The sequence below is a fragment of the Pinus tabuliformis genome, chromosome 4_1, assembly GCF_031772625.1.
Source record: "Pinus tabuliformis cultivar Carrire ecotype Pingquan chromosome 4_1, CPIR1, whole genome shotgun sequence".
In the NCBI taxonomy this organism is placed as follows: Eukaryota; Viridiplantae; Streptophyta; class Pinopsida; order Pinales; family Pinaceae; genus Pinus; species Pinus tabuliformis.
Window position 1 is genome coordinate 444,643,198 of NC_142303.1, and position 12,782 is coordinate 444,655,979.

The 12,782-nt window shown below is 37.0% G+C and overlaps 1 protein-coding gene across 1 annotated transcript; it reads right to left on the reverse strand.

Moving 5' to 3' along the window:
• Window positions 1–430: 430 nt before the first annotated feature.
• On the reverse strand, window positions 431–1,537 carry LOC149176242 (uncharacterized). The gene has a single exon (XM_089421394.1). It carries the CDS (start codon window positions 1,535–1,537, stop codon window positions 431–433), a length of 1,107 nt encoding a protein of 368 aa, XP_089277520.1.
• Between the last annotated feature and the right edge of the window lie 11,245 nt (window positions 1,538–12,782).

Genomic DNA, 12,782 nt, shown 5'->3' on the forward strand with positions numbered 1-12,782 from the left:
GATCAGATTTGGGAATGAGGGCTAGAAATGTGGCATTGAAGGGATGATAGATTGATCCTGTACGCCTGGAATCTTCCACAACTGCCACTAACTCATCTCCAATGAATTCAAAGAAATGTTGGAAAAATTCGACAGTCTAGCCATCCGAGCCGGGGCTTTTGTCCTTTTGCATTGATTTGAGAATGTCTTCTACCTCCTCCTTAGAAACAGGCGCCATGATGGAGTCATTTCCTTCCTCCTCTATGAACCTTGGAAAGAACTGGGCAACTCTTATAACTTCTGCAATAGAAACTTCCTTTGGCGCTTTGAAAAGATTCTTGAAATAATTGACCCCTAATGAGGCCAAATCTTCAAAAGAACGAGCCTATTCACCATTGGCTTTCTTCATTTCCCAGATTGTATTAGAGTTTTTCCTTCCTTTAGCATAATTCTAAAAAAACTTGGTGTTATCGTCCCCCGCCTGCAACCAGATCGCTCTACTTTTTAAGCACCAACTTTCCTCTCTTAGCTGGAGGATTCTCCTCCTTTCCATCTCCAACTCTTGAAGTCTAGCCCGAGACTCTACTGTTCCATAGCCATTACCACCTGGGTCTTCCAGAAGGGCAAGTTCAGAGTTAACAATATCCAGGGTTTCTTCTTCCTTCAGTTTCTTTTGGAGGGCCCAATGTTTAGAGGCGACCTTCATCCTTTTTAAATTGTCCATAAAAACCTGGCTGCGACTCTCATCTTCATTGAGATCATCTTTCTTCCAAGTGTTATGGAAGAGGCTAATAAAAGTTGCATCCGAGAGCCAAGAGGCATTAAATTTAAAGGGAGTGCCCGGTTTAGTGAAAGCTCCCTTCACTTCCAGGAAGACAGGGAAATGATCCGAAAGACCACCTTCCCCAACCCAATGTCTAAAAGCCTGTAAATTTTCTGCCAGCGATTCACAGAGCAGGAATCGATCAAGTTTCTTCCCAATCCATTCTTCTCCTATTCTTCGGTTCCTCCACGTCGGGCACAACTTGAGCGGGGAGACATCCACCAGGAGAGATGAGGCCAGTTTATTTTGAAAGAAATCAGAAAGGGGATCAACCCTGGCTCTGACCCCCCAAGATTCTGTCATCCCCAAAGAAAAATTAAGATCTCCTCCAATTATAAGATTTGGGTGCGACAAAAAAGACTTTGCGAAGAAAGGGTTCCAGAACCTCTCCCGATCCAAAACAGGTCCATAGACATTAAGAATAAGAAAAGGGATGCATAGTTCGTTGGAGTATAGTTCCACAGCCAAGACATTTTCCGATCCCCAAGAGGAGATCTCTCGAAGTACCTTCGCGTTGAAGCCCAGAGCCACCCCTCCCGAATGTCCATTAGCATCAATGGCATGGAAGCTCCAGCCCGGAAGAAGCTTAACGAGGCATCCTGTAACTTCTTCCCCCTTCCCCAGAGTTTCTTGGAGAAGGATAATATCAGGTTTGTTGGTCCTGACCAGTTCCTTCAGAGCTAGCTTTTTGGGTAGACTAGCTAGACCCCTGCAATTGTAGGATAAGATGATCATCGAGAAACCTCAGGGGGTGGCCGCTTTGCTCTAAGCACCCCTGGCAGAGACATCTGCTTCCCATCAGCAATATCGATGACAACCTTCAACTGTGCCTTCGACAGATTAGATTTTCTTCCTCTTAGCTTCCTCGAGCCTGCTGACACCATGTCCAGCTCCAGACCTCCCACAGCAAGCCCTTTCCCCTTTCTGTTGGCCAAAGGTCTAAGATTGTAGGGGGGTTCAGGGCTCTAGACACTAGAAGGGATAGATGAGACAACATCCGTGGGAATAGAGGTCAGCTTAGGAGAGGATGGAATGGCCATTATAACACTGTCTAAAGAGGCTAGACCCTTCCTCATGTCCGGCAGATCATTCAAGAGCTGCCTGAAGGGGCCAGGCTCATCACAGCATGACTGAGATAAAGCAATAGAAGAGAAAAAGGAGAAGGAAGGGGATAGAAGCGAACTTGCCTGAGTCGCCCCTGCCATTTCAGAGACTGTTGTGGTTCCCAGGAAAGACATTGGTGTTGAGATAGACTCACTAGCTGCAAACCCAGGCAGTTCCTGTTCATCTTCCTTCGCTTGCTCCGGACCCAAACCCTGAGCGTTTGCCTTAAGATTTCTCTCCTTGATCTGAGCCCCTTCTTCCTGTGTGAACACCTCCTGATTTGCCTCCAGATTTTTTCCACTTCTCCTTTGTCTTCAGTGGCGACGGTGTCCGAGAGGACACTCCTGGGCTAGATGTCCATATTTATGGCAACAATGGCATCTGAAAGGGAGGTTTTCATAGTCCAGGGTCTGAATAAACTCAAGACCTCGATACTTCAGGTTCATAGCATCCGCCAAACCTTCTCTGGGGTTTAAACTTACCAGGATACGGGCAACACTCCAATCATGTGTTCATAGATATGATCTATCAATGTCGAGAAACTTCCCCAGAGTATTACCCATTGAAGTGAAGGCCGAGTCAGTCTAGAATTATGGGGAAACCTGGTAATTTGACCCACACTGGAGACTTCACCGTTTTTTCTTTCTGGGCATCAAACAGGGGCGTCCATCTTCTAAATAAGTTTGGCCTCTTCCCGAAGCTCCAGTGCTTTTCCAGCACCCATTCGACATGCTCCTTTTGTCCAAACCGAATGCAAAACCAACCTCTGTCCAGATTCTTGATCTCTTCTGGCTGACCCGATGCTTCTTTCCATTCTAATTGAGCCCAATCCTTGATGTAGTCTACTGAGAACTTTCTTCCACGAACTCTGCCAACTAAGAAGGTTTCTGAGGCTTCCATTGCCTGATCTATACTAATATCCACTCCAAAAACGCAGCTAGGCCGCTCCTCCTTTTTTCTGATAGGTTTGTTCTTCTTCCTCTTCCCACCCACAACCTCCATCTGGGTTTCTCCCTCTCCTGGGTTATGATTAGCAAGAGCATCTGCCTCTTCTGCCTCAAGCAGCTCAGTTCGCCTTCCAACAGGGTCACTGTTGCCTTCATCTGCCTCCACAACCGTCCTTTTTACCCCAACATCAGAGGCTAAGGCCAGTCTTCGCACTTGCCCCTCTTCTCCGGATCCTTTCAGATCCCCTCCTGCCTCTTCACTGGATGAAGACCTCGACAGGCTGGGGAGCAGCCCTTTCGAAATAAGGTTTTTTACAGGGACCCTTTCCTGAGCGCCTTTTTTCAAACCCCCTTCTTCCACCGCCTCGTCAAGTAAGACTGATTTCGCTGCGCTATTCAGAAAGAAAAGTTTCAGATTTTTCTCGGACACTTCATGACCCCAGCAAGCGAGAAGGTCTTCTAGCGCTGGTTCTATGTCCACTGACTCGCATTCATGAACCAACTCCCGCTCTACACATTGACTTGGTGCCATTCAACGCTTTGTATTACAGTGAAAAGATCCTCCAAGCAACAACTTGAAGCTTCTGACCTGCAACTCCCTGATCCCGTGGCTCATCCATGGGAGCCATGTCAGAGAGGGATATCGACTGCAATCGCCATAATTTTGAAACATTATAATAATGTGTAGAGATTGCATCGATTTTACAAGACACTTCAAGCTACTAGTTCCTTTTCTATTGCCTTACGGCGTTTTCTTTGCAACATTTGATGCATATGCTAGTTTATTTCCAATCTACTCTTCAAGATCATCGTCACAAATCATCACCAATTACACATTTCTAACACAATACCTGCAACAAGTTTCACAATATAGGTAAATACCTTTACGAACAATAACAATCACATCCTCAAAGTTACCTCTCAAATATTACGACAATGTTTTGTTTTTTCCTTATTAGTCCCTGCCTCTGGCGGCGCAGGGACTATTGCGATCGATAAGCGTTTACCTAGCATTAAATTGCTTTGACTAATTATCATTTTTACATTTTAACCAATGTTTCAGCACAAATATTTCATCAAACAAATTTTTATGCAAAGTTTTTATTTGAACTTCTTATTGCAAGGAAAAAGTCTGATTTTATTAAAACTTAGGATAATCCTTTCAAATTTCACTAGAATGCCAATTTAATGCTAACTTGTAATTTAGCATTACTTAAGATACATTTAATGTTTTCCTACTTCAGTATAATATATATCGAAAGCCACCACTCCAATGCAATGACCATCGTGGCAAGATGCATGTCTGTCACCTCCTTGGTGTTCGAAAGGCACCACTCCAATGCAATGGACAACGTCGTGGCAAGCTGCATGTCTGTCACCTCCCTGGCGTTGGACACAATATTGCCTTTGAAACTCAAATTCTTATTGAGTCACCATCTGAGGAATTAATCACCCTTCCGAAATCTACTTGTACACAACTAATTCTAATTCTAATAGTCATTTGAGGCAAGCAAATTCTAATAGTCATTTGAGGCAACCAACCGAACTATTGTTGAAGATTAATGCGGGCATCTGAGGGAAACAAAGATCCATAGCCACAAGCCTGAGGAAGGTCACCGAGCCTCTAGAACGGTTTGAGAGATTATGCCAAAGAAATTCGTATGCAGCCATGGACAAAGTAGAAATAGCATACTCTAGAAAGGTTTGAGATTATGCCAAAGAAATTCGTATGTAGCCATGGACTAAGCAGAGAGAACATGCTCTAGAATGGAAATTATGCCAAAGAAATTCGTATGTAACCATATTGAAGCAATAGGCAGACATATATATGGCTCTAGGCAACTTTATAGAGTATGTTTGGTGCTTCGAGCATGGGCCAGTTTTCTCAGAGAAGGTAATTGTTACAAATTCAAACAATGATTTGAATTTACATATTTATTAAAACACTGAAGCCTGAAAAATACTCTGTAAAATACGTTATAGAAAATTGAGAGGGATAATTAACGTGGAAAAAGGGCTATTCTTATTGCTGGCCATATTTACTCCAGCGATAACCATCTTGCCTTTTTCTTTCGCTCCTATACAAATACAATCAGTTAGACAAATCGCTGGAAATAAATAGATAAGTGGATGCTAGGAAGGTGGAATGTGAAAGCCTCCCTGCAAAGCCTTTCAATTTTAATGTAATTGTGTTCACTCTTATTCTTTGAATTTTAAAATATTTTCAAAATTTGTCATTGAATTAAGTTTAACTAATAAAAATAAATTTGAATCTCAAGAAGAATGTTACCAGAAGATTGGTTTTCATGATAACGCTCTGTCGACAAAGAAGTTGATCTATTTACTGAAAGGTTTTGCATTTCCCGTTCTTGATCTTTTTCTAACTCGTCTTCAGTAACTATTGCCCGCTGCTTTCCAATGGCTGCAACGAAATATATGAAAAATTGGGAATAGTAAAGCACATTAAAACTTTAAATTGAGAGACTAATTAATTATTTTAACGGTTTTGAAAGTGGATAGAGCTCTACATGTTTGAACTTTATTTGGAAAGACCGAAGTTGAATATAACGTACAGTTCAGGTACTCCAATGCCAGTGTGAAGAAGATATTAAACATAACAGTGAACCCCATTAGCGCTGCAATTCCAATCCAATACCAGTAGTTATTGGTAAAAAGTCCCCGTGATTGCAACAATATTGATTTTTATTTTGATTGGCTGAATCACATAAATTTTAAATATTTCTTGCAATAACCTAATAAAACTGTGCATGCTTCTAACATAATATATATTTGTTTTAATTTTAATAAATAATCATCCACTCAGATCTCCTTGCCAAATTTTCTTGATCGTCTGTACCATTGACTACAATACCATTGACTGCAATCCTTGTTTGCTCAAAGAAAACCTCCCATCATCATCGTTCATTATAACTTTGTATATCAACATTCATTATATCTTTATACATATCCACGTAGGTCCTGCACCAAATTTTACAATATAATTAGTACGGTACAAACAATAAGAACCACGCCATTTATATTACCTGCCGAATAAAATTATGATGTCTAGTTAGGCCACTCAAAGCAAACATGTAACATCAACAATCCATATATATATATATATATATAATAAAATATTAATTTTATAAATTAGAATATTTGTATTTCATTAACAAAACATATATAATAAATATTAATTTTATAAATTAGAATATTTGTATTTAATTAACAAAACAAGATTAGAGAGTTTATTTGTTTCAGAACTCACTCAGTCACATATCATAAAACTGAATAACCTAGAAAAACCAAGTAAAACAAAAAACACATAGTAGAATGCTCAATCAAAATTATCAAAGAATAACACCACTAGGCTAATAAATATTAATTTTATAAATTAGAATACTTGTATTTCATTAACAAAACAAGATTAGAGAGTTTATTTGTTTCAGAACTCACTCAGTCACATATCATAAAACTGAATAACCTAGAAAAACCAAGTAAAACAAAAAACACATAGTAGAATGCTCAATCAAAATTATCAAAGAATAAGCCCACTAGGCTATTATCACCATAGAGACATAAGTAGCACAATGAAACCAAGTTCACAGAATACATCTCTCTCTCACTTGTAAACCGTAGAGCTCAAACAGACATATCGAATTGAAGTCAACATAATAAAGCATATCGTTTAGAGCTCAAGCATACATATCGAATTGAAGTCAACATAATAAAGCATAATCTATAATAAAGCATAATCAAGAATAATCTTCAGTTAACCAATGTTGATCACACCACGAAAATCATATATCATCATTGTCCAAGATTATAACCTAAAGAAAAACAAAATCTCGGTCCTCATGATGGAAGACAACATAATGTGCATAGAGCCAAAACTAATAAGCAAGAAGACACCATAATTCTCAGAGAGCTAGACATAAAACCATCCACTAACAAATTTTGAATCCATAGTAACCAACATGGACAAATATCCAACCATAAAACACAAAGCCAACCATCTACGCATGGAGCAATATATAATAGCAATTAACCTCCATTTTTATTACAAAACATAAGAGAGAGCAATAACCATGCCTCCCAAAATCAGAACCAACCATAAGAACATAGACCCATCCATAACTGCATATTTCCATCAGGAATATCATCAAATGCACATCCATGTTTAAAAAGTGTACGAGTGAAACAAATCTCCACATTACAAATCAGTCTTACTAACCACACACTAAAATTGACCCCCAAAAGTACATGAAAGCCCACCATCTCTAGTCATGATCAGAAGATGATATTGTAGCCAGTGCCTGAGCAGTAGAAACTAGAAATTGGAGGATCTGTGAAGTCTCCAAAAGCATAATTGTTCACAAGATAGCCCTCTACTCGGGCCAAATGAGAATTTAGATTATCTAAACAAAACCTTTGAATATGGATCATGTGCCTAATGTCCTCCAGTGAGGAGAAGACATTGCAAGTTTCCACCTTCTTGTCTTTGAAGACCATCCGCAACAAGGTTTCCATTTGTTGATGCAAAGCAATAAAATTTAGAAAATGTCACGTCTTACTGTTCAATAACTAAATTATAGTAATTACAGTAACTAAATTACAACTATATTTTAAATTATTATTATTATTATTATCATATATATATATATATATATATATATATATATATATATACTTACTCTGTTCAATAACTAAATTATAGTAATTACAGTGACTAAATTACAACTATATTTTGAATTATTATTACTATTATTGTTATCATATATATATATATATATATGAAAACATGTAACAAAATCCTTAACCATGAAGATTGACTCCACTTTAGCATGGAGATTCTTAACATGTAAATAGGATTTATTACAAAATCATAAGTCAATACCATGATTTACTAATATCTAATGCCCAAAGAACAATAATTGATGTTCATATTAACATTTTATAATTAATCAATTCAATTAAAATGAGAGAAAGGGAATAACAACTTTTGAGATAAATATCAACTTTTGATTTGTGATTAATATTAAGAATATTATAAAATATTCTTTGGAGATATTTGATTGAATGTGTGATTGCACTTAAAGGTATTATATTAAATGGTCTCCTTGCCTATGCACATATAAGTGGATCAACTCCCACCTCCAATGTCCTCCTTTAGAAAAGAGCAAAAGGTTTGGATCGAATGGTGGAAAGGGAGGAGTTTTCACACTTGGGAAGGTTCAATTCTCATGAGTGCCTACTCCTGAAGCCATGGGAACACCTTGAGGTAATGGTCAAACATGTGATTGCGGCTAGAGAGGCTATATTAAAAATTGTTTTATGACTCATGTACACATAAGTGGATCAAATCACACCCCTATGTCCTTATTTTTGCTCGGAAAGGTGCCTTACAACTGTGCATGAGTTACATGTGAGATGTTAGATGTGTGAGCATTAGATGTGTAACATGAGTGAGCTTTAGTTGTGAGATGTGTGAACATTAAAAGGGAAAGCGTTAAATAAATCAATGTTAGATGTGTAAGTGTTAGATGTGAGATGTTAATGTGTTAGACTTTAGATGTTATAATATTTAAATTTTAATAAATTAAAAAATAAGTAAATATCCATGTTATGTAAATTAATTCTCATATAACTAAACCCTAAATGGTCAACGTTAGATGTATAAGTGTTAGATGTGAAATGTCAATGTGTTATATGTTAGATGTTATAATATTTAAATTTTAATAATAAAAAAAATAAATGTTTATCATATAACTAAACCCTAGGTCCATCTTTTTTTAGTGCCTGTTTCGTGTGCCTACGATGGTTGTTATCTAGACCTTTCAATCATGGTGACCCTATTATGGAACTACTAGAGATGCGACGTTGCTCGAACTAGGAACTCCCAGTTGTTCTCAACCCTTGCCATTGGCTGCAAAAACCAGCACGCCCTTAATAGAAGATTAAATCCCTGCGATGGTCTGTAAGTTTCAAAGGAAGTTGCGAAGACAATACTATTTGTTATTACAGTGGGCTCGACTTTAAATTTAGTCCTAACTGAATCAGTTCATTCATCTCTAATCTCTTCGTTGCAAGTGGACTCGTCCAAGGATCCCATCGGCAATAGATTTCGACCCTTCTCTACATGAAACCCTAAAACTCGATACGGTTTATGTCCACTTTGCAGAGGCTGAATTTCTTTCGATGTGCTTCAAAAGATTGTACCGTCGGAACTTAGATAATGTGCACACATAAATGAAAACTCTGGAACTGAATTAGGTTGCATGTACAATCTAATCGAAATTGTAGACCCAGACATGGTTTAAGTAAACAAGAAATACATTTAATGTACGCCATTGCCCTGGTCGGCATTGTTTTCTTTGCAAGAAAAACAAACAATAGAAATTAGTACACTATCCCATAATCTAGCTTAACGTCGATCTTGGCCATGAATAACGTGTATGTAACTGCCATGTAATTCCATGAAGTGTGTGGTTTTTGTCATGGTTACATTATTTTTACCTTTGCACTCAAAGGAATCAATATTTGACAAAATCACTGATTTTTTTGTTCACATGGATGATTTCCTATGTTAAAGTTTTAGATTATGTATTGTTATTGAGTTTTCGGTAGGGCCCAGCAAGGTGCTCTTTCTGCAAATGAAGCCAAACTTTGTCGCCCACCTGGAATTTGTGCCGCACTCTATGTAGATCATGGTGCTACATGTACTTAGCATTGGATTTGTCCAATATATCATGGACCTGTTGGTGGATGTGTTGAATGCGCTCAATGAAGTTGTTATCCCTTTCAGCTTCGGACTGCACGTGAGCCAAATCTACCTTAGTGGCTATAAATGGTATGGCCACATCAATGGGGCATAATGGTTTAAATCCCAACCCTACCTAAAAGGGGTTGTGGCATGTTGAGCCGTGAAGAGCTCTGTTGTAACTGTGTTGGACATAGGGGAGACTTTCATCCCATGTGCGTGGATGCTTCGAGTTGTACATGCACAGAATGTGTACAATCATTCTGCTAACAACCTTTGTTTGTCCATTCGTTTGGGGATGGAAAGCCATGGACTCAGTGAGTTTTGTATCGAGCATCGACCAAAGACTTGACCAAAATGCACTCAGGAATCTGTTGTCCCGATCTGAGATAATGGAATGTGGGATCCTAAAGTGTACCCATACTCACTCAAAGAAGATCTTAGCAGTGGCCTCTCCTAAGATACTCTTCTTGTAGGTCACCATGATGCCCATCTTAGAGAATCTGTCAATGACCACGAAAATGAAATCGTTGCCGTGCTTAGTAGAAGGAAGGCCTGACATATAATCCATGGAGACAGATTCCCAAGGCCAGCTAGGAGTAGGTAGAGGAGTACATATGCCTTGCTTCTTGATGGCTAGTTTGAAAATGACGCAGGTGGTGCAGGATCTAATGTACTTCCCAACATCCTGACGAAGTTTCGGCTAATAAAAATACTTCTGCAATACCGCCACGATTTTCTCTACTCCAAAATGTCCAGCGACCCGACTGTAGTGCACCTCCCAAATCATCTTGGCACGCTCACTTGAAGGAACACATATGTGTCCCAAGTGGCATAAGAATGCATCCTGGAGGTGAAAATTTGGAACTTTCTTCCCTTCCAAGAGTGTCTGGCATATGCTTCCAAATTCTGGATTGCTCTTGTAAACATGCAACCACCCCGATGTCTCGTGCCCACAGGAGTTGAGCACAATGATTAGCGCCATGACTGGTGGTTTGCTGAGGCAATCAATGACATTATTGGTGCTGCCCTTCTTATACTTAATGTTCAAATGGAACTGTTGCAGATAGGTGGACCATTTCTGATGGTGATTGTTTTGCAGCTTCCCTTGTGTCTGTATGAACTGTAGAGGTTGGCGGTCTGTGTAGATAACCATTTCCTTCCCGCGAATTTATGACAGGCCTGCACAATGGAATACATTTCTTTGTCGTAAGTGAGGTACTTTCGGACTATGTCTGAAAATGTCTCACTGTGGTAAGCCACTGGATGCCCATGTTGAGTAAGAACTGCCCCAATAGCGTAGTCAAAGGCATTTGTCTCAATCTCAAATGGTTGTTGCAGGTCTAGTAATGTGAGCACTGGTACAGAACATAGGCAATTCTTCAACTCAGAGAACACTCTCTTGAGAAATTGAAATGAATCTACTAAGGCAATCCCAATTATTTCAAAAGAACCCTCATTTTAAAAAAAAAGAAAAAAAATCATAACCTCACCCAAATTATTATAAAAGACCAGAAATTCACTAAAGTCCACTAAAACCCTATAAATAGGTACTACGTTTTATCATCTTCCAATTGTTATTAACTATTAAATAGTCCATAATGGAAATTCCTTTGGCATGAGGGTAAACCATCGAATTGTTGTATAGAATTGGATTCCCCTTTAAAAGTGAAACAAAACATTTCAAAAAACATGTCATGGTTAATAAAGCATAAAAATGTACTCATAAAATGGATAGGGAGATCCTCGAAGAATAAAGAGTATGTTGCATATTGTATTTCAGCAATGTTGATAACAAAGGTGGATAATTGTCATTAAAACTCACATGAGATTAAAGTGCTTTCCCAAAATTTCAATTAACTTAAATTATCAAAATTTAAATTTAAACATAAACTTTTAATCTTTTTATATAATTTAATTTTAACCACTCAGAATTTACCATAAAATTAAATTACATTATAATATTAAAATATTTATATATATTTACATATATGTAAATAAGAAAGTAGATAATTAAACATTCCAAAATTAATAATGTATCTATGTTAAAAGGGAGTAAGAATAAGTCGATAATTTAGCTTGATCAAACACCAAAAATAAAATATATGATAAATATTAAATAAATCGTCGAAACTAGCATCTCATTATTTTTAGAATAAAGTGAAATATAAATAAACACTCGAGGTAGTTAAAGAATCAAAGAGTAAGTCCATAGTTTAGCTTAATGAAACAGCAAAAACGGAGGATAAACATTTAAGGAAATTGCGAAAAGTATCATTATGCTAAATTAAAGTGCGACATATGTATTTTGAGTAAGTGTTTTAATTATTCCATTAAAGTAATGGAGATACATTATTCTTTGGTCAATGAATGTGGTTGTAAAAAACTACATAGACTTTGAGTGTGATATGGGTATTTAGAGAGGGTTTTATATATATGGATTAATTATTTTAATTAAATAGATATGGGTATTTAGAGAGAGGGTTTTATATATATGGATTAATTATTTTAATTATTTATTTAATTAAAGTTAAGGAATACATTACTCTTTGGTAAATGGATGTGGATTTAAAGTATATAGACTTTGAGTGTGATATAGGTATTTAGAGAGGGCTTTATGTATATGGATTAGATACATTTAAAAAAAAATGGTTATATGATTTAAACAAAGTTTTTATGATTTATGAAATAAAAGTAAGCGTTGAAACATTATATATGTTATTAAATGGAATAGATGTGTTTTATTAAATGGAGATGGGTTACAAAGTTTTGATTATACGTATGGAAATCATTATAAAGTTTCCCAAATTAGATATGAGAGATAATTTATGGTTTAATGATAAAAAGAAATATTTTAAGTACTAAATTATGTTTTAATACGTTTTAATGGTTTATGGATTATGAATAGGGTTTGAAATGAAACCACCACAAATATATAGAAATAAAATATTTAGATGTGGTTAAGAAGTTTCACACATTGAGAATTGGTATGAGAGATTGACAATGGTGCAAAAGGAATAATTCTTATTTGTAAATCACATTTAATGTCTAAATTATGAAATGGAATTGTAATGAACCAGACTAAATATAAAAATATATAAAAAAACATTAAAATATTAGGAGAAACAAGTGATATTACAGATAAAGATTGACTAAGAGATTTATGGGG

What these genes read in the sequence shown, in the direction of transcription:
- LOC149176242 (XM_089421394.1), bottom strand. Translation starts at nt 1,537, where the DNA reads ATGATCATCTTATCCTACAATTGCAGGGGTCTAGCTAGTCTACCCAAA.